The following is a 24,115-nucleotide window of genomic DNA, read 5'->3' as shown; positions in this document are numbered from 1 at the left end:
ACTGCCTCCTTCACTCGTGGTTTTACCCACTCACCTTACCTTCCAGGGCTCACAATAATTAGCACACGTATGAATAGATGCCTACATATGAATAGAGATGCAGTTAAATAAACATTTTTGACTGGAACTCCTATATGCCTTTTTAGGAAAGTCCATGGAAGCTACAAATTCTGGTGCCTCAGTCTTAAAACACTGAACTGAAAATGGACAAAAATGAGGTACTTCCTACAAAGTGCTATTCATTCTTCATTCTGTGGAGCAATACTCTGCTCATTAGCATCATTCTTAAAAGGTAAATTAGAGATTTGAGATCTTCCAGTGCAGATGCTGCAGCTAAATTATCATAAGAAATTTCTGACGCTCTTTACTAGAGAGTTAGAGCTGTCAGCTGCTACAGTAGAAGTGTGAAGCATTTAGAACTATTCAGACTTTGGACTTCAGGACTATAAGTATTCTTATGCTATACGTTCTAATTTTTTCAACTAATTCATAGTAGTTTACCACCCAGTTTTTTCCTTGGAAAAGAACAGCAAGCACATCCTCTTCTTTCCTGCTCCTGACAAACTGATTTTCAAAGTACTACTCTAATAACTAAATCAGGCTCAGAGATTACTTTTCCTCTAAGTTCCTTAAATGAATGGCATGTGCAAAATAGCCCCACCAATCTATAGGCAATTTTGCGTTGTGTACAAATTTCTCCTATTTTTATGGCAAATTATTTCTTCCAGTTATGCTCGTTGTTCTCTTAAGAAAAGCTCATGCTCAAATAAAACACACTACATCTACTAAGAGTGATTTGTTTCTCATCACTATGTAGTGTATATTAATAAAAAAGCAAAAAGCACCACCTCCCAACTCTTTCTAAAACACAGCAATTTTTATACTCAAATCCTGTTCTTCAATATTTACAAATATTAACAATATGAAGTATTACAGTGTCTTATGCAACATTTCAGCTGAAAACAGCTTTGTAACAATTAAGACAACTCTTATTAAGCAGGGCACAGGACCAAATAAAACTGCTTCAATTAACACATTAACTGGTTGCTAATAAGGGAGGAATGAAGTTACAGAAGAAAGTTCTGCTGGAGGACAAATGGGAATTGTCCTGAGGCAGGTCCAAAACCAACACTAATACTAACCAGAAATAAAGATATGAACTTTTACTCAGCTGAATCAGCCCACCTCTTTGTACTTATCCACCCAGTACTGTTTGATCTCAGTTCCCACATTTACTTTCAGTGCTTTGCAACTCATCATCACCACATCTCACTCTGAAGCAGAGGATCTCTGCCTTTGAACAGAAAGGAAGACACTGTGATTAATTGCTTCATATGGTAATATTAAGCAAGGTATTAAGAACAGATCAGGTAGTAGGAAATAGGAGGTAGATGTGATGCCCCATTAGAAATCACAGTTACACAGCATTTACTTCAAATAAAATGAGATTACACCCAAGTGAATAAAAATATTTCATATTTTAATTAAAATTTTTAGTTCATAATTATTTTGCTGGTACAAAACCAATCCTGAATTTTCCTAGCAGTTAACACAAAACTAACCCTTGATCCAAAACATGAGTTGGGTGTTGTTTGTTTTTACTGCCAGTAATTCAAAATTATGCAGCTGTAGATTTGTGCATGAGCTGGAGCCTTCCACAGCCTTATCAGTGCTCTGCACTCGTATTTGGAATAGAGACAAGACATACTCCTGTCTCTGACACAAATATTTGGAGCCCGGAGGAGGTGGGTCATTTTTACTGAAAGTTTTCCTGACTACAACCAAGTAACAGAAACCAAAAGGTTTATTACATAATTCCAGTAGTCTGTGCCAACATGATTACTAGTACAGAACATGCTTTATAAAATTACTAAGATTACTAAATTAAAGGATTATCATTTAATGACAGTTAGCCAAACCTTAAAGTGAAACAAAAAATCCTTTTATTATCATAGTAATGTAAAGTTATCCCTGCTTTGTTGATATATTTTCTGTAGGCCTTCTGCTTATTTGTCTAAAAATGCATTCTAGCTGAGTCATGTTAAAGAAAAACCCAGGAAGAATCTTCTAGGTCTAACTTTCAAACTAGCAACAACATGATACATACACTAACAACTGCTGTATCACATACTTTTATATCACAACTTCAAAGACTTCCTGAACTTCCCAATAACTTGATTTACAGGATTGTAGCTGGGAAAAGAGAGCCTAAATCACACAGTAAAGGCTTGTATAGAGGGGCTCTGCCTTTTTTACTGCTACTTTCTGGGCTCTGGCATTTTACTTTATGTTGTGAAAGATCTGTGTGAAACTGAATATTGCATACTTAAGTCACTTTCCAAGCAGCAGCTCTCAAATCATATTTTTGAGTGCAGACGGTTAGTTCAGAGGCTTTTCAACTTCTGATCTTGGATGTGGCTCCAAACAACATGCTTGTTTATAGAAGTGGCCACCACCACACTCATGTTTTTGATTAAAGACATCGTGACTGGGCTGCATGTTACATGCCTGTTGTAGTTCAAACAAGATTAGCTTACAAAAATGAGTGGAAAGTTTGATGACACAGATATTTTCTAAAAAAACAGGGAAAACTGAGGTTTCCATTAACCCCCCAGACAGAGATAACAAGGGAATTGCTAATATTAGCGTGTAGTCTCTTGTACTCTTGTCTCTTGTAGTCTCTCTGCCTCTGTCAGCTTGTATTTGGCAAGGGATCTATAACCATTCCTGATGTCAAAGAACTCACAAAATGAGAGAAGATGCATGCAATATCAACAGGATATTTGTCAGAATGGTTACAGCTGCTAGTGACACCATACACCATGTATCTCAACAGCCTATTAGAGAAATCATGAAAAATTTCACACTAAATCCTGTACAACAGTTTCTGACTCAAAACACACACAATATGTATCAAATAGCTTTATTTTCTTGCTAAGCAAAGAATTAAATGCCACACATTTCTAAGTTAGGGATATTAAATGAATAAAGTCTCATTAAAAATGGAAAAAGTTAAAAAGCCACAATGGTTTGTTAAGGCTATCCACAAAGCATCTGGAATATAGCTATTCTGAAGACACTTTAGTTGTCATCCAATTATACCAGTATTTCAGGAACAGTATTTTTGAGTGAAGTTGACAAAAGCTCAACATACCTCAAAGCCAAGTCTATCTTTCTCTTTCCAAAAGCAGAAATGTGTAACCTTCTTATCCCAAAATTCATCTGGCTTTACTACACAAACAAGTGATACCTCAGCTGGAACAACATTCTGTAGAACAAAGAAAAAAATAAGTAAAACATTCAAGATTAAACCTTCATTTTCCACAGAACTGAATTCCACTTAGATTTCATCAGCTATACAAGAATGTAAAAATTGCAGACAGTAATTGAAGTCTACTTCATCTACATCACATATTTGCTTCATCCTGCTCTGTAACATTGCACAAGATTTCACAGCAAACTGTGTCAAAACTGAAAAGAAAATATAACCTCTTTACTCCCAGTCATAAGGACAAACCATTAGTCTATGCTGTGTTAGTACAGAAAAATTAACTATTGCCTAGATTTAATTTTATTTATGGTATTTCATTAAAAAGAAGAAATGTTGAAAACAAAGGTTTCCACCAATGTTATCTTCTATGTAGAAGGAAACTTCTATGTAAGAATCATATTAGAAAAAAATTTGTATATTTGTTACCAGATCACATGCCAAGATCCTATCCTAAACTTTAGTACATATTACTTAGACTAAAATGAAAAGGTTGAATATTGACATTTCAACATATTAATTCATCAAAATACTAACAGGAAGGCATTTCTCAGACTAAATCAGTAATTTAATCTACTAAATTGATTTTATGATGTCCCACTGAATGTAGATTACCCTACACTCATCAGCTAGAAAAAAAGTTTAATTGGAGTAGTGATATAAAGGTGACACAATCCATGGGATTTCTCTTTAAATACCTAATTTTATTCATAAAAATTGAATTCAAAAGAAGTTAAAGAAATCAGCAACAAAAAATTCCATTCTTGCACCATTTTAATGAACATGCAAAAACTGTTTACAAGTAGACAATATTTGGAACAGAACAAAACAGAAGTGTTTTTGAGAACTACACATGATGGAGCAGACAGAAATCTCATGTGACCTGCACAAGTGATCAATTAACTCAGGAAAATCTTTATTGCTTCCTTCTCAAACTTAAGACACAGACATGCAACCCATGTTTCTGCAAGCTTTGCAGAGGCAGGATGAGTGCTGCCAGGAAGCCAGAGAAATAAGGGTGTGGGCAAAGAGCTGACCTTCCCCACTAGCTGCAGTTCCCACCGACCCTCACAACCACACAGTGGCTGAAGCAAAACCCAGTTAAGATCATGATCTGAACACAAGGGACTGTAACTCTATTAACAGCAAAACCATCTTAGTCAAGAATAGGTGAAAGACACCTTGGCACAGACTTCAAAACCCAGAAGCAACAATGATCCAGCAGGATGAAAAAAAATAAATTATTCGTATATGACACACTTTCTGAGGCTTCACCTAAGTCTGTGAGGAAAACTGCTCTGATAAAGAGGAACCATCTGTGGAGTAAGGAAGGTATTCAAGTATTCTAATGTGTTAGAAATGCTGTATCTCGTATTTTCTTTGACCACTGAGACCAGAAAATAATCTATACTGTTTAGCAGAAATAAGACTCTGCTTGTAAGCCCACAGTTCTGAAGAGTTTAAATATATTTTTTTAAGAATTTTTTTTATTGGAAATTGTAATTTTTCTTCTTCTACTTTCTGAAGTACACAGAACATAATTTGTGACTGGAACTATGATCCACAACTAAGTCAACTATTACCTATTGCACAGCAAACCAGGTAGTACAGCATATACTGCATCAAAACCTGCTCAGCTGCAACCTGTGTGAACTGCAGCCCTGGCACATTCCCACTACTCGGTGATGCCACGAGCATATTTCTGTAAATTTTTAACTAAAACTCCATTTCAGAAAAAGGTCTACAACTCTGTGTTCTCAGCACACAAAAAATTTGTTTCCTACTTGACTGAGCTGTAACATCTGCTTTTCAGAATTTCTTCCTGCCGTACAGAGCTTGTCACAGAACCACATTTTAAGGAAATGACTGTCACTAAAATAACGTAGCCATTGGTTCACATCCATAAAATTCATCAGTCAACTATGAATGTATAAATATTTATTTACCTGGAGCATTAACACAACTGTCTTTACCACGTTCCACTGAGATTTTCTGCCATCCACTATCACAGTGAATCCTCGAGCTTTACACTTCTCACTGAAAGAAAAAAAACACTTAGAAAAACATAAAATTCATTCCAACAAGTATCGTAACAGCTTTGGATTTCAAGCCTCCTGTAAAATACAACTACACAGCTTTTTTCCTTATAGAAACATGGTCTTATAAACCTTAAGTTTATAACCTTCTCATTTTAATGCTCCAGCATATTATTAGATATGAAAAATTACAATTTTTCAGTAGCACTGAAGTAACATAATACAAGTTTTTCTTTAAACTGTAGCAATTCTGAAAAGGTCTTATAACCATTAACTTGACAAAATCCTCAGAAAAGAGATCAATTTACAGTATCATAAGGAAGGCAAAGGATGTCAGTTTTCACAAGGAGCATCCAGAAGACGGCTTGCAAGTGAGCCCATGGTTTAACATTAGTTACCACACTGGATATCATGTCCCAGGTTGAAATTCTTGTGTTGGCAAAGTTATAAGCAAATAAAATCCATGACATTTATGTGAGGTAGGAAAGCATTATGTAATCTTTCCCAAATCTGCAATTACAAAACAAAGCTACTTCTGTGATCTCCTTAGCTTACAAAAAACAAGGCATGCAACAGTAAGCATTATGTTTCACAACAAAAAATGAACTTATTTATTTTATGCTTAAGCTGAGCTTTGTCAGGCATGGGTGGAAGACAAATTCATCTTGGAGTAAAAAAAAAAATAAAAAAAATGAGGGATAAATGGCACTTTACTAGCCAGTTTAGGAAAAATTAATCAAACTTGGCTGTTTAAACAGTCCATGAATGCTTTTGGTTTTAAGGAACCTCTAAGATCACACACATTATTTTTCTAGAAGCAGTCTGAACATTCAGGCTTCATGAGTTCAATTTGCAATCAAAACCAACTCAAAAGGCACAATACTATTGCTTTTAAGAATAAGGTGAAGAGTGTTACTACAGCATCTTGAGGCATGACTTCCTTAGGCTCACTGGAACAGAGCAGTATCAGCATCTGCTCCTCTACTACTAACCTTATCAAAAACCCCAAGACACAACAAAATACCAATACCAACCAATCAAATTCAGAAGTGACCTACCACTGCTAAAAAGTTTAGCCAATGCAAATGTTTGTATGCAAGTTAAAATAAAAAGTAAAAAGCTTGGTGATTTGAGACACAATAGAGAGAATACAACAAAGGAAGCAAACTTTAGTATGAACAGACAACATCATAATGTTGCCACTTTTATTCTTCTTCAGTTCTGAACAGACCTTTTCAGACTCCAAAAATTTTAAATACCATCAAAGAAAGGCATAACAGTAGACGTCAACACTAGAAATAAGTTGTCTGAAATTTTAGAATGGCTTTACACACATATTCCAAAGAAATTCTAACCAAGATACTTTAAGCAGTTATGCCTCTCAAATTTTGGACACAGACAGCAACTCACACAAGACTGCAGATCTCAAACCAGCTGTAGTAACATTGTATAGCACGCACAACTGAATTAAAAGTCAAATATATTACATTACCTTACACATAGAACTTGGGGAAAAAGGTAACATTAATGTTGTTTGGACAGCTATCTGGCTTTGGGGCAACATCCCTCCTCTAAGCCTTATTTTTCCCAAACAGTGTCCAGGCAAGTCTTTCCAGAATGAAAAGCAAAGCGCTTAGGTCAGAGTTTGCATTTCCCACTGAGAAACAACATGCAAACCAGAGTGCCAATGATTTTTCCATATTGCCACCCTAGAAGAGAGGTATTTTTTTCCACAACTGGCACAGAGCATTAAATGTGGGAACACTGACTTCACTTTCAAACAGATTTCCCAGTTTCTGCTGAGTACAAAGAGCACTTTGGTTGAGCTTTTAGACAGTTATTGTTACACTAATATATGTAAAGACATACACCAGGATGAGACTGTGGAATAATTAATGCTTACTAGAACAAGAATGCCTGCATCTGTTCCATAAATATGGCCAAGTCCTTAAGTCAATGACATGACTTGTGTGGATGACCATTTGGTGTTTCATTACTTTACAAAAGACAACAAGCTGTTTGAAAAACCCTAAAACTTACACAACTAAAATGTTGTGCAGTATACTCATATACCTACTGAAGTTTTACTTTTAAATAATTTGCATTTATTCTTTGCTTCTCTCCCATCGATCAGGATTTTTTAAAGTCTTATTTACAAAAAAAATCCCAAGTTTGGATCCTTTAACTGTGTTTTATAAACATTTATAGATTACAATATGCTGAGTACACTGGATATCTTTAGTTATGCCATTGTTGCTCTGCTTCCAGAAGAGAAATTTGAAAAGATACAAAAGCAAACATTTATCTGTAAGCTGGCACTGGTACATGCACAGAACTTGACCAACAATAATTTTATAGCAAGCTGTGGATTACAGGATACTTAAGTTGTCAGACAGCACATTTAAGCAGTACCACAAGCTGCTCACTAACTTCGGTAAGACTGTATTTTTAAACTTACTGCACTTTTAAACTGAAGCCTTACAAGCTACAAAGCCTAGGCACGTAGCACAGAAAGGGTAATGGGCAATGCTGCCCTTGCAAGCTTAGGAGTTTGATTGGGATGGCTCATTAATTTACTTAGCAATTTAAGTGCACTGTCATTAAAAAGAAATTATGAAAAAAGCTATTCCAAGAAAGGAGAACATAAGGACATAAAAGGACACAGACAAGCCTCAGTACATATCGCTTAGCCTATTGGGATGTGTGCTTCTAACTCAGTCAGACAGTATCACATTCTAAACAAATATTTACATAAAATTAATTCCGTAAAGAAAAGCAAATAAAATTAAAAACAATAGAAAGATTCCTTCTACAACCAGGAGGAAAAAACCCAGCTCTGAACAGAATGCCTTCCAAATCACCTTGGTATACTTAGAAGATAGTCTAGTGTGACACTCAGCTCATCCATACTCGTCTGTTCAAGGCATAATGGAATCGTCAGAATGAGGCCACTTCTTCTGTCCTTCCCTCCTGTTTTAGAAAGAAGAAGTAATTACAAAATTAATATGATGAGGTTCAAGCCGAAGAAATACTTTGCAATTAAGTCGTCTCAAACTTCATCATAAAAACAATCTTGATAGGAATTCTCCCCATCCATGAGGTGCATACAAGATAATGAACAAACACTATTTACACAACATATGTTAGAATCTTAATTGCAACAGGCTTTTTTCCTGTTTCTAAAGCTGTGTAAACTCTCTAAATTTGGAGTTTTAAAGATCCACTGATAAAAAGATTTTTTCCACATTTTTGTAAAGGACCTACTGCTTTCAGTAGTCCACTGCAGTAGTTGTGTTCCCCTCCTTTCCTCTCTTTTGTGAGAGAATTGTTGCTGGAAAACAGCCTCAAACTTTTTAATAACTGTATTTCTAAACTTATGAATTGAAGAATGGTGCTGTATGAGAAAGGACAAATGGACAGATGCTTCCAGCAGAAACAATCTAAACCAGTTATTTACAGACTGTCCACCCCTCTGTTTCTGAATGGCGGAAAGCCTGAAAATTGGAGTGAAGAAGCAGAGAAAAAGGAAAAATGCTTGGATTTAAACAGCATTTGCTGAACTGACTAAACAAAACAAAACTTAAATCCCAGAAATACAATCTCTTGACATTTCACAAAAAGACCACAATAATTATCTAAATTATTACTTCATGACAAGTCATCTTGTGTAACAACTGACAGGTTTTTCCCCCAGCTTGTAAACACTGCTAAGGAAAGCAACTGAGAGCATCACAAAAGAAAAAAGAAGAAAAAAATATTTTTTTTCAGTTAATTTTGCACCAAAGTTGTTGTTCAAGGCTTTTTGTTGACTTAGGAGCTTGCCTTTTCTTCAATGCTACATGTAATGACTTATCAACATGAAAGCTACACCAGCAATAGATTTCCATTGGAAACCACCGTTTTGCTTCCAGAAATCAACAGGCAGGATCAACATTATTTGTAACAATTTAACTCAAAAAAGACAGCAGAATTAGGCACAAACACTGCACAATACACTTTCCTAAAATATTACTTTTCTGAGTATATGTTTTTAATCATTAATGAAACTATTATCAATCTAAATGGAGTAAAATTGATGTAAAGAGACATGGTGAACTGATTTGTGTCTGTCAAGTTACATACACTGAAGAATTTAAAAACTACTGCAACAAGCTTTACCATTCATTAAATTAAAGCACTGATTAATACTAAACAATTTCAAAATGATCAAACCTGCTTAGAAATACATAGATTCAAAATGGCTTCCAGCATTTAAAATGCCACTCAATAAATTACATTCCACTAAGAATGTCTGTATTTTGAAATGGATCAGGCAGCTTTAATAGCAATTTGAAAATGCACTCTAGTTAATGAGAATATCCCCTTGCAATATAATGCTGAACAACCAACTCACTACAAATCTGCTATTACTGTGGAAGAACTGTCCCAGGTTTTAATGTGAGTTGAGTTTTACGGGTCAGATTGTTTCTAAAAAGGAACTGTTATATTTGTAATTGCTGGGGAAAGTGGGAAAATTCAAAGCAAAATAAATTCTGTTAACAAAAAGAACAGCTTTTGCTTCTTAGGTGACTGGAGCAGGTTAAGCTAGACTGGTTAAAAACATAAACTAAAATAAACTAAACCAGAAGAATATTGATGGGAACACTTGTCAATTTTTGAAGTTGACAAGTGTTCTGTAAGTTACCTACCTACACTAGATCAAAAAATCAAACACCAAGAACACAGTTATCTACAACAGAAGTGAAACCAGCAAGAGAATGTCATTCCCAATCTGAAGCATTCCTTTTATTTTTTTTTCCTGGCAGATGGAGGAGAAAAACTTACCTTCAACATAAGATTTAGGAAGTTTTAATAAGTACAATGATAATTATAGCCTCCCCTGAATTAACTAATCGGCAATAATCAAACTGTTGCAATGCATGGCTAATTCTGCTTCCACATGTTTCTATGTTGGAGAAAAGACAGGTGAAAAGGAAAGAAAAATTTTCTACAGAAAATCCTGAAAATATTCACTCTGTTTTTCTAAAACCAAAAAATCAAACCAGCAAGGATTATTTCTGGACGTCTATTAAATCTATTAAATCATCAGTCTCTTACATATAGACTGAAACTTCTAAAAATCTTTGCAGGTTGAGCTACAGGCTACAGCAAAACCAAGTCCTAAACATCAGCAGCTTGCCTACTAGAAAAAGGGTTCAAGAGATTCTTTTGGAATATGACAAAGCACTAACCAACAATATATTTTTGTTAAATACATCCAGCAAATACAAATAAATAACTTAAATATCCCATCCAAATTATGTAAGGTGGAATCAGTTGAGCAAAACTGAAATTGTACCTGAAAGAAATGCCAATTTTTTCTTCAGAATGGGTAATATTACTGACGCTTCCATTCTACTTCAGATTATTTTTCACAGCTCTGAAACACAAGAAGTTGAAACTGTCAAGCATGGGAAATAAATTACAGTGTTTCACAGTGTTAAACTTTAGTATCCTTCTGAAGGAAGAACAGAACACTGTAACCAAAATCTAAAATACTGTAAAACCTTAAGAAAAAACATCATTGTAAGCATTTATCCATACAAATATTAAATTAAAAATTTCTTTTCCTCATTGTGCAAACAAACAGTCCAACCATGAAAACCAAAGCAGAATCTTAACCAAGGACAACAAGATAATTTAGATAAAACCCTATTTCCCAACCCTAATAAACTACAATTAATTTACAGGTAGGTCATCTGTTTGCCCATTCAGATGTAAAATAAGTGCAAGCAGGATTGTGCTTTTGCAGAGTCTGGTATTACCAAGAACATAATAATTATTTGAATATGTTATGCCACATTTCTGTCAGGACACTGCCATTAGCAAGGCTTCAGCTGAAGAAAAACATCCAACAGTTTGAATAACTATGTCCTACCTATAATCTATACCTGGAAATGCTCCTGCTTCTTTTGCCTCCTCCTTACCCTCATGCAACTTTTATCGCACTGTGAACTCCAATTCACTGTGATGAAGCTTTTTTTCTTCACTGACAATTCCACAGGACGCTGCACTGAACCTCCTCTTCCAGCCTACACAAAGTAGGAACTTGCATCTGCTTGTAACTTTCTTTGGTCCTACTTCCACAGATCAATCCATATAAGTAAAAAACTTAATTCTGCTTGGAAATACACAATTCAAGATACGTGCCAATATCCAGTCAAAATAAAAACAGATCAAAATTGAAACTTTTTTGGTTCCAGGACTGCAACCTGGAACTCTCCCTCTGGATACTTCAGAATGCACATAAAGAGAACTTTTTTTCCTGGCACGGGGGAAGTTAACTGAATAAAAAGTATAAATTACTTAGGAAAACAAAAAATTGAAAAAATAAAACCCAAAAAATCCAGAAAAATCCAAATAGCCTGAGGAAAAATAATTATTTATTTTTATGTTAAAACAATGAGCTTCTTAACAACAATAACAAAATTATGATCAAATTATTATAAAAAAGATAAAAAATTTCAACCACTTTTTACTGTCTCTTCCTGTTCCAATGTGTAAAGTGTCACAAGGTTCATTCCCATCTCCTATCCCAGTATCTCCATACTGAGGTGTAATTTTTGAAAATAATATAAAATTCAGGCTTCACATATTACAGAAGGAAACAAACAACTTTCAGTTATCTCAGGAAACTGAGTCCCATGACAGCCTGAACTTTGAACAACTACTCAAAAAAGCATCCTATTAAAGCTCCCTGTGTTTTTTAGACAAAAATTTGTAGTTATTTGTTGCATAAAACACAAAATTCAAGAATTACTCAGGCAGTCATTTCTGTCTCTCTAACCACTCTGTGTAAGCTTTTCAACTTCGGCTGTTCTCTATTTTCCTTTTCTTAAGATGTGGAACACATATCTGAATGATTTTTCCCCCTTCTCCCCAAGTTACATTTCCAAATTATTACAAATGCCTCTTTATTATAATCAATGAATGAAGTTCAAACCTACACACACTTCATTATCTTCATACTTTCACACAGGAACAAAAGTCTGCATCAACTTACTGACTCTAGGGAACATGTTTTTCTGCTGTTCTGAAAAGACCTATTTATTTAATATGAAAGCATCGCTTGGCTTTCTGCCACAGTAGTGCCACTGTCCATGGATCAAAACAGTTCTTTTATTCAGTATTTCCTGGAACCAAAGGAAGCATTCTGTTCAGAGTGGAGGGAGGTGAGTCAGACCAGTTAGAACAACTGCTGATAATTCCAAACACCTAGCCTTTGTTCCAGAAACTCCTGAAGTTTACAATTACCTCTCTTTTGTGAGAGCTTTGATAGTTTCATCTAGAAGAAAACTCTCATCAGAGCAGGTTATCAGAACATACCAGAAAAAAAAAAAAATCTTCACATTTAAAAAACAAGCTTAGCATTCTTCTCCATTTTTGTCATCCAAAGAGTCTCAGGATGAATTAAACAAAATGCCTTTTTTAATATTGGAAAGTGAAACCATTTCAAGAAAGCTGGAAATCTACTTTCCAATGGGAGCTACTAAATGTGTTTTGAAAAGGTACACTGCTTTTTACTTTTGCAATGTATTTAGACCTACAAAATATATATAGTTTTCAATTTGTTGGAGGAAGACAAAATGGCAGGCTCCTAAAATTTTCCATCAAGCTCTCTATTTAGCACGAGGAAAGAGGGATTTGTTGCTTAATAAATAGCTTTTTGCTTTCAGCATCTAGCTGAAAGAAACATATTCAGTGTCTATTCATCAATAAAAAAACCACATTTGGTTTCATTAAACACAGAAAAGCTACAGAAGAAAAACAAAAGCACTGAAGAGAACAGATTTCACGTGAGGAAAGTGAAATACTTCAGGAAGCTGCATTTTAACCCTTTCAAATCAAAAGACATAACTTTTTTTTTTCTGAAATGTTACAGATATGAAACAAATAAAGAGGCTAAATTTGTTTGCTGAATTTCAGAAAATCTAGAGTACTGTATGCCCACCTAGAATCTACTTTGCCATAATATCATAAAATACCATATACCAATCTGTAGAACTTGTAGTTCTTTCATTCAATATGTTTCCTGGACACATTCAATACACTTTGAAGAACCTCACTGAACCTATTTAGAACATAGAACATGACATAGGCTTCCAGGTTATTAAATCAATATAGCAGTGTCAGTCTCCAACAAGGTATTCATTCTTTTGAAGATTTCCACAAGAAGGTGGCAACACTAAATTTGTATAATACTTGTATTTAAAACCTAAATATTTGAAAGGCATTCCAGTGTAATAGAAAACTCTTCCAATTCCTCCTTGACAAGCAGAAACTAATACCATTTGTGGAAAAAATTCTCTCATACAAACATGAAATATATATACATTAAGGAGAGAATTGTAAACAGTAAACAAATAGTCGAAAAAGATTACAGAAGGGGTAAAAATGCAAACAATATTTAAGGCTGCACTCTAATGTGAAATCAAATCACAACTTAGTAGGCTGCATCCTCTATCCTTACTAGACTCTGGAATAACTGTAAATTGCAATGTTTTACTTCACACATCACAAAATTTCTAAAGTTCTTCCAAACACAAACAAAAAAAAAACCAAAACAAAAAAACAAAACCTACCCCCAACAAATAAAAATTAAAAAAAAAAGAAACAAAAAACCCCCAAAGAAAAAATCCAGCCAAAAATCAAAAAAAACTCACACACTATGTGTACTATGTGTAATTCATCAAAGTGCAAAATTTCTGATGAATGGAAAGTTTCGCCTACATTTTATGCTACCTATCTTCATTGTCATTGAATTAAAAAATTAAATAAGAACCAATGTCTCAACACTTTCTAAAGCCATTATAAAAGTCTGTTTAAGACAGGGGAAGAGGAGCAGGTTGACTAGGCAACTAGAAGGAAGATGTTAGAGAGCTCTCCTGAAAGTAACAGGTGTTTTCTTTCTAAGCAACCCAGAGGAAACCATTGCTCCAAAACATTAACGATTAAAACAAATTCAGGGTTAATGAGAATTAATATTAACATGTTTATTCATGTTTGTTAGACCTGAAACCTTTAATACTCTCAGTACATGGTTTTTCTCCAAAAAGGTCTTGAAATGGGTTAGTCTGCACATGAGCATCTGTTGCAAGATTCAAAGAATGAGTCCTTTCTTCGGTCCTTTAGCATGTATCTCACAAGAGCATGTAGCTGGTCTGTTAAGCACAAGACTACAAGCAAGAAAAAAAGAATCTGGTTTCTATTCCCTGTTCTGCTATGAAATATACATATGGCTTTCAGCAAGTCATTTATCCTTTTTAGTCTCCATTCAGTTCCTCCATTTAATTCTCTTTTTACAAGAGTATTGTGATGTTTAATTCATTAATGTTTTTGAAGACTTGAGAGATTAGAAGGAGCTCCACAAATCTGCCTATAAATAACCAAGGAGCAGATGGGCAGCTATATTCAAAACTGTAGCAGCTTGCAAGTCCAGGCAGAAACAATAGCACAAATAACAATAGACATTCTGAAGTACCAGAGGAAAAAAGCCTCAAATCATACAGATTGAAAACACTTTTTCTTTTAGATCAACTTTTGAATTGCAGACCTTCAAAATTAACATCTTCATTCTCTGAATCCAGCATGCAGGCTTTTTCAGATGCAAACTTCAACCCACAAAGCATTACCCTCTTTTTCCCCGAATCAGCTTAAAACTAGTTAATCTGTTCCACACAGAAATAAAATCCACATGTAAAAGACAGGAATAAAGCTGAGTATCACAATTATCTATGTAGATTATTATTTCACCTTCCTTTAAAGCTACATTAAAGGATGTCATCTCTCCCACAGCAAAGCTGTACAAAGAGAGAACACAAACGAAGGTGTCTCCAGGGCTGATGCCCCAGGGTAATTTGAGAAGCACAAACCTGCCACAAAAGTAGAAAAAGTCTGTAAATATTTATTAGTTAATGCTGTCTTCAATTAAAAAGCACCTGGAAATCAGCTACTCAGCTGGACAGTTTCAAAATAACAATAAAACTTGACAGATGAACATCAGCTTACATACGCAAACAGTGTTTGGTCTTTACTCTTTGAGATATTATGAGCAGCACTAATATTTAACATTAGAGCCCTCAGGAGAAAAAGTAACTTCAGATATTTAAGGATGATCAAATTTATTTTTTTTTTTATTTTTCAACCACTTTTGTATTTTTAATTTTTTTACTATCTGTAAAAACTATCCAGAAAAAGCCAACAGAAGTTTTATACTATGTCTGAAGTTGTACACAACAAAAATATTCCTGATCTTCTGCAACCTGTCAATTCATACTAAAGAAGTCAGAAAATAATAAACACGGACTAATTTCATGAGTTTGTAAGCTTCTTCAATTTTAAAGTAAGATGCAACCATACAGTGCCATTTCCATTTCACATGCACAGTTAATACCCTAACTCAGCAACTTGCCATGGCAGTTCAATGGACACAATGAAAATGTACTCTGACTTGGGTTAAAGCTGAGGTTAACAGCATGCTAAAGCCATGATCCAAAAGCACATTGTCACAGCCACAACAAATTTAAGCTTGGAAAAATTCCAATTCCACTACTTTTTCATTGGAAGGTTCAAATCTTAACTTGTCTTCTAACTAAAGATACTAAGAGAATTCAGAAGAACTGTCTGTTAAACTACTTCTATTTAACTCATCTTCCGTATTCATTTCCCACCCCTTTTCAACCCCTCAACACTCTGAAAAGCGAAATAGAAAGACGAGCATCAAAAGGAAGTGATGAGCAATATAACGAATAGCAAACCAGCAATTGGAGAACAGGTGAGTAAGAGGTTATGCCATCTGAGAAGAAAAAGACATTGTGTGTATGAGTTCTGACTTTGATCATGGTCAGCAATTCATTTCACACAAAGGCAGAGCTTTTCCTCAGACTTCAAGCAAGCGCCAGAGGGAAAAAAAGGAAGAGGACCAAGCACAGCAACAATGTAACCAGGGCTGCACAGCAACACCTGCATGTACAGCTGTGAGACACAATACCAACACCTCAGTCTTTCCATACAACAAGGCCAGCCCCAGGATACAGTGCAGCAATGAGCACGCTCTCAAAGAACAGCACTCCTTGGACTCACTGGCCATGTTCAGAGAGCAAACCTGCCCAGCCCAAAGGAACACGTGCAGACATTCCTAACAGCGCCGCAACACGGGGCATCAAAGATGACAGCTTGCTGGAGTTTTCTACCCTTTCCAGGCTCAGCCCAAGCCAAACACATGTATAGCATTATAGCAGTTTTCAGTCCTCTTTAATCTAGAATAGGAGAGAAAATAAGCCACAGGCTTTGTATGCATCTCCATACTCCGTTTTGTGCAACATTCCTGCCACTTTTTGCCATTCTCTCACATACAGTGAGAGATACCATACACCTTCCTGCAGAACCCCACAGCTTGCCCACCAGCATCAAAAGACCAATACAACTCATACCCTGCTTCCCTTACAACAGGCAGCCAAACCAGCAGAAGTTGCAGTCATCTGGTACAGTCCCATCTCGCTTAACACTATCAAGTGACTACAGAATACATAAAACAATGCAACTTGAGAGGCTGCTTCTTCTACCACTTTCTCCATAGAAATATGTCAATTGAAATGCTATGTTCAAAGCATAGCTGAGACATTTTCTCTTCCTCATCCATCTGCAATAAAACTCATTAAAAGAAATACTTATTTTTAGGTAATTTTCCTTAGTCAGAAGTCACATGGAAACAGTACAGAATCACACAGATTGCAAATTCTACCACAGAAATACTTTGTGAGGTTAGGGGGAAGTAAAATAACCTACAGAGAGTAGAATAAAATTACACAGTCCTTTCCTAGCTCCCTCTTCTTAAAAAAACAATGAAACACCAAACACAAAAACCCCCAACAAACAAAACAAAACCAACATACAAGTCACAAGTGCTTAGAAAAATAAATACTTCATCATCAGATCTTTAAGGAACTGTCCAAAACCAGTTTGTGATGAAAGATCAGAAAGCTCCTATGCTTCATTAAAAGAACTAGGACAGCGGATGGAATGAGATTGGACAATCCAGGCCATGAGTAGACAAGTCAAAAGACAAACAGCTGCACTGATAGTTCAACTGCTAGAAGTCTGGAACAAATGAAAAACACTTTCCTCTAGGGTGCAAGACTAGAACTTCTTGTTCTTTTTGCAACACTTATATAAGAAAACAATCTACCACTTCATAACAATACACATATTTGGCATAGGTTGCAAGTGCATGTGGCTCAGGGCCTCAGGATTCAATTCCCAGCTCAGTATAGTGACACTCAACTGAGTGGAAGCAAAAAGAAAAGCTCCCCCTACATCAAAAGCCATCTCGTGCAGCAGACACAAAAGCAGTCATCCTTTTGGAGTGAAGAAAACTGACTAAAACAAGATGACAGGGAAGGAACGGCTAATAAAAAGTCTGTTTACAAATCCCTAAAACTCTGGAGTTGCTACCTGACCAAAAAGTTATTAGCTGAAGAGTATGGTTTTGTGTGGACCTTGAAACACGCTGAACAATTTTCTCTGGCCAAAAAAACAATAAAAATAAAAATTACTGTGTTCCCCCATCATCCTGCACAATACACAAAGTATCCATGAGAAGATAAGATATTCAATAAGATATAAATAACTTGAAAATTTTGCTAATTTTAACTAAATATCAAAGTACAAGACATTGAAATATTCCAGATCTGGTAAATAAATACTTTGTTCACATATTTCAGAAATCCATTAATTCACTGCTCTACAAAGCAAAAAAAATTAGTCCTTAAGTTAGTGGGTGCAGGAGAAATAAATCTTAACTTTCATGAATGTCTTCAGTTTTTGTACTCAGATTAAAAATTCTGAACATTTCAACTACAAATCACAAATTAAATACAGCAACCACCTGCAGTAATCACAGCACCTCTCCCTCTCTCTTACCCCCTTCAAAATAAAACATGTAGCTTTCCATTAACAATGAATAAATCAATAAACAAATGGTCACATGTTTCAGAGAATATAAAATCAAGCTCTCTAAGCTGCTCCCTGGAGCATCCTGCATAGATGCAGCGCTCATACATTTTCCAATTATACAATTTTCTAGGGTCAAGAGAGAATGCAAAATGAAAGAATTAGCAAACAGAGCACCAACAGAGAAAAAACAGACAACCTGCACTGAGGTCTCAAGTTCAGCCATAAATACTATTTAGTGACCAAAACATCAGGCTAACATCAAACCCATTTATCTTAATCTTCCAACACTTTTTTTTTTTTTGGCCTTACTTGGTCTGGTCAACACTCATCCTTCATGATACCTCACTAAGAACACATCCCAAATACAACTCTGACAACATCACAGGAATTTATCTTGGCTTTGAATTCTCAAGTACCTACCACATCTATCTCCCTTGAATTATTGTTTCTGCAAAGCCCTAAGTCATACCTTCATCTCCTCTTAACTATTGTAATTTCCTTCTTAAAGGGTTCTTTATGTCCCAGCATTCCAAACTTCAGCTTGTCCAAAATGCAGCAGTTCATCTTCTCACCTGGAAACAGGAAAACAACACTCCAGATTGATTTTCACTTGCTTCCTTGTTGAGTTTAGCATCTGCTATAAGGTTATCCTCACTTCAAAAATCTCTCACTCTTATTTAGTCTGAAGAGCAAAAAGCTTTGCCAACACATTTTTCTACTTGCTCAATCAAGGCTCCCAAGTCACTCATTTATCTTCCTGCACAAACTTATCAACACCATCAGAGCAGCAACAATTACCTCAATGCTATTAAAACTTCTTTCCTTACTCTCACCCACTACCACAGAACCCCCTTATAAAGTAGACTTCAGTTATCTCCAGTCTTACACTTAAACACCCCCCTAACACATTTGCAGCACATTTACTCCTCTCCTTGTGAGACACTTCCACTACATGAGACACAGTAACACAAGCTGCACTGTGAGCTGCGGGGCCAAACAGTGTCATTTAATATCAGTTTTGTTTATGTTACAGTGATTTTTAAAGCCTTTTAAGAAGTCACAAAATGAACACAAAGTAAAGCAGGTAAGTTAAAGAAGGCATGAGTTAAACCTAAGTAAGTCTCTACAAAACCAACTGTAAAGATGATGTTCTAGGCAGTATATTCACCAGTATCAAAGCTTCCTAAGAACCACATATAACACATGAAAATTATAAAGATTTATTTTTGGAAGAGACCTATCTTACTTACCATTGGTACTGGAATGCAAAATTGTCTGCTAGGGTTACAAGTTTGAGCTCCAGATCCTGGGTTCTGTAAATTTAAATGAAAAAGCATTTGACAATATTTTTTTTTATTTTGCTACTCAATCTAAAACTTCATTTCCCTGGAGGTTGAAAACAAGAGTTTCTCACAGAGCTACATGATAGGGGAGTCAACATATTTCCGTTGTATATCCACAAATACTAGTAAGCTAGGCATTTGAGTTTAGTGGGACAGCAGGAATCCTGTGCTTTCTACCAAAACATATGGTAGACATCAACATTGTTTATAGTTAGCAGGCAATGCTCCTGAGGCAGCACCGGAAGCAGCAGGAAAGTAACAAGAACCAGAGTCCCTGTAGTATGCTTTCAATCAGAGGTAACCTACACGGAGTTTTAGGCTAAACTGAAAATACAACAGTGTTAGTAGATTTTTTGTGAAGAGGAACAAGGTATTCTTACAAAGGTATTCACCGCTATAAAATTAAAACAGGCAAAGTGTAACTTGAATAAGGAAATATAAATAGCCCCTCTTTGAAGAAGACACGGAATTAACGTACAAGCATCAAACGTTAAACCTCAGCAAATGTTACAGGACTTGCACGAAATCTTGTAACTTGATCAAATTCCACCCATGAAACGAAAACCAACAACAAAACCCCAAAAGTTCAAGTTAGTGTATACTGTGTAAAAGGCAAAACCAAGACGACAAACACACTTCACTGGTTTCACAGTAATTCTGATAGATCGGTCATTACAGCAATCTAACTCACATGAAATTTTAAATAAAAAACACCTTTCTATTAAAGGAAGTTTTCTAGCCAGCCTCAAAAAGATGGGAGAGGAGGCAAGAGGACCAACCTTTAGATTGGAAACAAAAATACAAACAGCAAGTCCTTGGGACGCACTGGAAATCCTGCAACTTCATCTCCAGGGTAGACTACCTACTTTATCAGAAGCTGCCTGTTGAAGGTGTTCTGTATTTCCCCACCCATCATCACTGGGGAATAAATGTGTTCCTCTTTATAATCTATTCCTAAAGATAACTGACAGTTAGGTAGCACTGTTCTCAAAGTTCTCAGAGAAATTCCTCTAGTTTCCCTTCCCACTACCACTGTCAAGCAACAGCCAACTGAAACTGAGCTGAACTTCACCTGACTCCTTTTTTTTGTTGACAGAAAATGACAAAACTATGTAAATTCCCCCTGTTTACATAAGCTTTACTGAGGAATTTGAATCCATAGCCAATTCAGAATTGCAGCCTACAACACAATGAGACATCACACCAGTTTTTCCTACACTGAATGTTCTTTTAAGAGATTTAAAAATACATCTATTTCCTGCTCTTAAATTGTATTTCTAGGAAAACTGACATCACCGATCAATTAAACTTTAAATTAAAATATCATCTATTAGCATACTATTCCAGGGAAAACAGTCATCTGAGATGATTTTACAGGACTCTTCAAGCAGCAATCTGTGATATAAAGAATTATACAAAATCCTAAAATCCACCCCTAAAACCACATTGTAATTACTCTTAAGTTTTGGTGGAAGATTTTCACAGAATCACAGGATTATTAAGATTAGAAGGGACCTCTGGAGATCATCTATTTGAATGGTTCTAATGGAACCCTATTTGGGGACATTCCTGTGTAACTGCTGATGGTGACCCAGCCTCGGTAGGGGGTTTGGATGTCTCCAGAGAGGAAGACTCCAGAATCTCCCTGAGCAGCCTGTTCCAGTGCTCTGCCTCATTGCTTTCCTCCTGAAAAAGCAAGGCATGACCAGCACCTCACCAAGCCATAGGCCTCTCTGAGCAAGCTTCAGCCCTATTCTGTAGTCCAGCTTCCCCCTTTTCCCTCTTAAGTTTCTGCTTGGTACAGATAATAGCATTAGGACTACAAATGCTCGCATTCAGATAAAGGTGAACACTTATTAGTACAGCAATTAATAAACCACCAGTAATCCTATAATGTTATAACAGTATTCATTATTTAGTATACATTGAATCTTAGCAGTCACAGATGTCACAGAAGGGAGAAAAGAGGGAAAAACCCAGTACTTCCTCGTCACAGTGAGTTATAATGCATGAACAAAGTGAAGATCCAATTGTGAGGACACTGCAGACACTGCAATACTAAAAATGGAGAGGACCAATATTTCCTTTGGGATGCAGAAAGATGAGAGAGCAACAGACAAAAGCATCTATTAATACATATCTACATAAACCTCACCAATTTTGCTCATTAAAAAACTTACAAGAAGTCCAAAAAAATAAAGAACCACTCTCCTTTAATTGTTTCCACGCTTGCTTCCATAAATTTCACAAAAACAGTGCTTTAGAGCATCGCTTCGTACAAGTGCCTGGCGAAAAAGCTCTGTTAGGGGGTAGCAAGGGACACTACAATTATGGAGGAGAAGGCAAACTGCTGGACAATAGACCTGTCAAAAATCAAAGAAAGGGTAACCACAGCTATGAGCAACGACGTCTTCAGCAGTGAATCAGCTTCCCGACCAGGCAGAGCTTCCAGAAACCCAGGAGCGCCCGACGCCACGGCAGTGACACGGCCGTGACTCGTCCCCAGCCCGCCGCCGGAATGACCGCCGGCCACGCTCCGCCAAAAATCCCCACCGGGAGCCGAGCGGCTCCGCGAGCCCGGGGAGCCGAATCCGGCCCCCGCCTGCCTCCGCCTGGCTCCCCTTGCCCGAACCCCTCTCCTTCCTCGCCGGGCCTGCCGCGACACCCGCGGCGGGGCCCGCCGGGAGGGGCGGCTGTCCTCCCGCGCCCGCACAAAGGCGAAAGCTCTGCCGGCGGCGGCCACTCGGGAGCCCCCCTGGGGAGCCCCCCCCGCCGCCGCGGCCGCGTCTGTAGCGGCGGCACGAACAATGCCCGAACCTGTTGCGCGGGCTCCCCCGGGCCGCTCCGACCCGCCGTGCCCCCGGCACCCGAGCGGCCGGCGGCCCCCAGCGCGGGGCGGCGAGCGGGGCGAGCTCGCAGCCGGGGCTGCCGTGCAGCACGGCCCCGCCACCGCCGCCCCGGGAGAGCCGCAGCCGCCGCCGCCCGCCAGAGCGGAGCGCCCCGCGGCGCCGCCCGCGAACAAAGCGCGGCCAGGCCGCAGGGCCTGCGCCGCCCTCCGCGGGGCTGGGGCCGGGGCAGAGCCGCTCCGGAGCGCGGGTGCTTACCCGATGCGGCGCTGCGGGTGCCCGGGCTTGGGAGGACGCGGGGCGGAGCCCGGACCCGCCCGCTCCGGCCGGGCTGCGGTGGCTAACCTCGGCCGCCTCGCACCGCCTCGCTCGCCCGGCGGCAGCCCCTGGGGACGGGGGCGGCTCCGACCCCTCCTCCGTCGGCAAGGAGACGGCGAGCGCCGGGCGCTGGCGGGCCCGCCCCCGCTCCGCTGCCCTCGCTCAGCGCCGCCCCCGCCGCGGGCGCGGAGCCGCCGCACCGCCCGCCCGCCCCTCGCGGAGCCGCCGCGGCCGCCCCGCCCCGCCCCGCCGGGAGACAATGCGGCCGGGCCGAGCGCTGCGCCCGCAGGCCGCCACACCGCCCCGCACGGGCCCCCGCGGCCACCGAGGGCCGTGGTACAAGTGGCACAAGTACCCGGCGTGGGACAAGTCTGTCCGGCTGCGGAGTTTGTAACGCTGGCAGCCGCGTTGAGATAACAGTGCTCTCGTTCTGCTCTTTGTAGAGACCCGCTCCGAGTGCTGAGTGAGAGCCCAGAGGTTCCCAGGTGAACGCTGGGAGTGCCTCAGGCAAGTGTCGGCTGTCCCCGGGGCTCTTCGCCAGCAGCGTTTGAGCACTCAGTATCCCAGAATATCCTGAGTTGGAAGGGACCCACGAGATTCTTTTAGTTCGGTTCAGCACTGACGTGTATTTTGTTTCCCCTCCGATGGCAGATAATAACCCATTGTCTGTCTTGGCTCCTGGGCAAACACCCTAAAACTCTGTCATGCCAGAATAATACAAGCAGAAATGTAGAAAGAAATGCTGTGAAGAAAGCTGACTGGGACACTTGCCTTGCGTTCAGCTTAACCAGTCTAGGACAGGTTGCAGTCTTAAATCTCATAGCTGGATACATCATTAGGTGACTTAATGGCTCTTTTAAAAAATTGGCCTCTGCAAACTATCTTAACCATAATTTTGCTCCTGTTTTTTCCAGAGCAGTTGCATATCATTTACTGAATCTCAGTCTGAGTGTGAAAACTGTCTCACAAAGGCTGTAACTGCTTCATTTCTTCCCTCAAAACAAGAGTTTGCAGAACCGCTTCCGTTCACCGCCTTTCCTGGTTGCTGTCCAGTCAACATCTGCTGCAGCCATCACCCTCACCGTCACCATCGGGGCACGCCTGTGGCACTGACCTCATCCCTGGCATCTGCTAACTCGGAAAGCTGTCCCTCTCTCAGCAACAACACCCACTGGACATGCAAGAGCTAAAGACATTGTCATTCAGATTTTCAGACAAGGCGTAGCAGCCAAGGCCTCCCAGCTCCGAGAGCATACCTTCTCTGTTGGGCCTTTCTTTCCTGAAAGAATGCTTAAAACAGCAGCAGGAAAG

At 38.5% G+C, this 24,115-nt stretch overlaps 1 protein-coding gene across 8 annotated transcripts in view; it reads right to left on the bottom strand.

Moving 5' to 3' along the window:
* Positions 1–23,353, bottom strand: part of SESTD1 (SEC14 and spectrin domain containing 1) — a 48,932-nt gene extending 25,579 nt beyond the window's left edge. Inside the window, exons 1-7 of one of the 8 annotated variants that reach the window (XM_086898137.1) lie at positions 23,160–23,353; positions 19,548–19,610; positions 18,767–18,869; positions 10,643–10,723; positions 8,166–8,274; positions 5,215–5,305; positions 3,155–3,268 (exon numbers count right to left, since the gene is read on the bottom strand). In XM_086898137.1, the coding sequence (XP_086754263.1) occupies positions 3,155–3,268; positions 5,215–5,305; positions 8,166–8,274; positions 10,643–10,697 (369 nt within the window). In that variant the 5' untranslated portion in view covers positions 10,698–10,723; positions 18,767–18,869; positions 19,548–19,610; positions 23,160–23,353. Of the gene's footprint in view, positions 1–3,154; positions 3,269–5,214; positions 5,306–8,165; positions 8,275–10,642; positions 10,724–18,766; positions 18,870–19,547; positions 19,611–21,820; positions 22,004–22,457; positions 22,556–22,744; positions 22,981–23,159 lie in introns of those variants that run through there. The other 7 variants (XM_086898142.1, XM_086898136.1, XM_086898141.1 and 4 more) reach the window with 7 other exon arrangements.
* Between the last annotated feature and the right edge of the window lie 762 nt (positions 23,354–24,115).

The sequence above is a fragment of the Cyanistes caeruleus genome, chromosome 7 (genome assembly GCF_971803275.1).
Source record: "Cyanistes caeruleus chromosome 7, bCyaCae1.hap1.1, whole genome shotgun sequence".
Classification (NCBI taxonomy): Eukaryota; Metazoa; Chordata; class Aves; order Passeriformes; family Paridae; genus Cyanistes; species Cyanistes caeruleus.
This window is presented reverse-complemented; position numbering and strand designations above follow the sequence as displayed.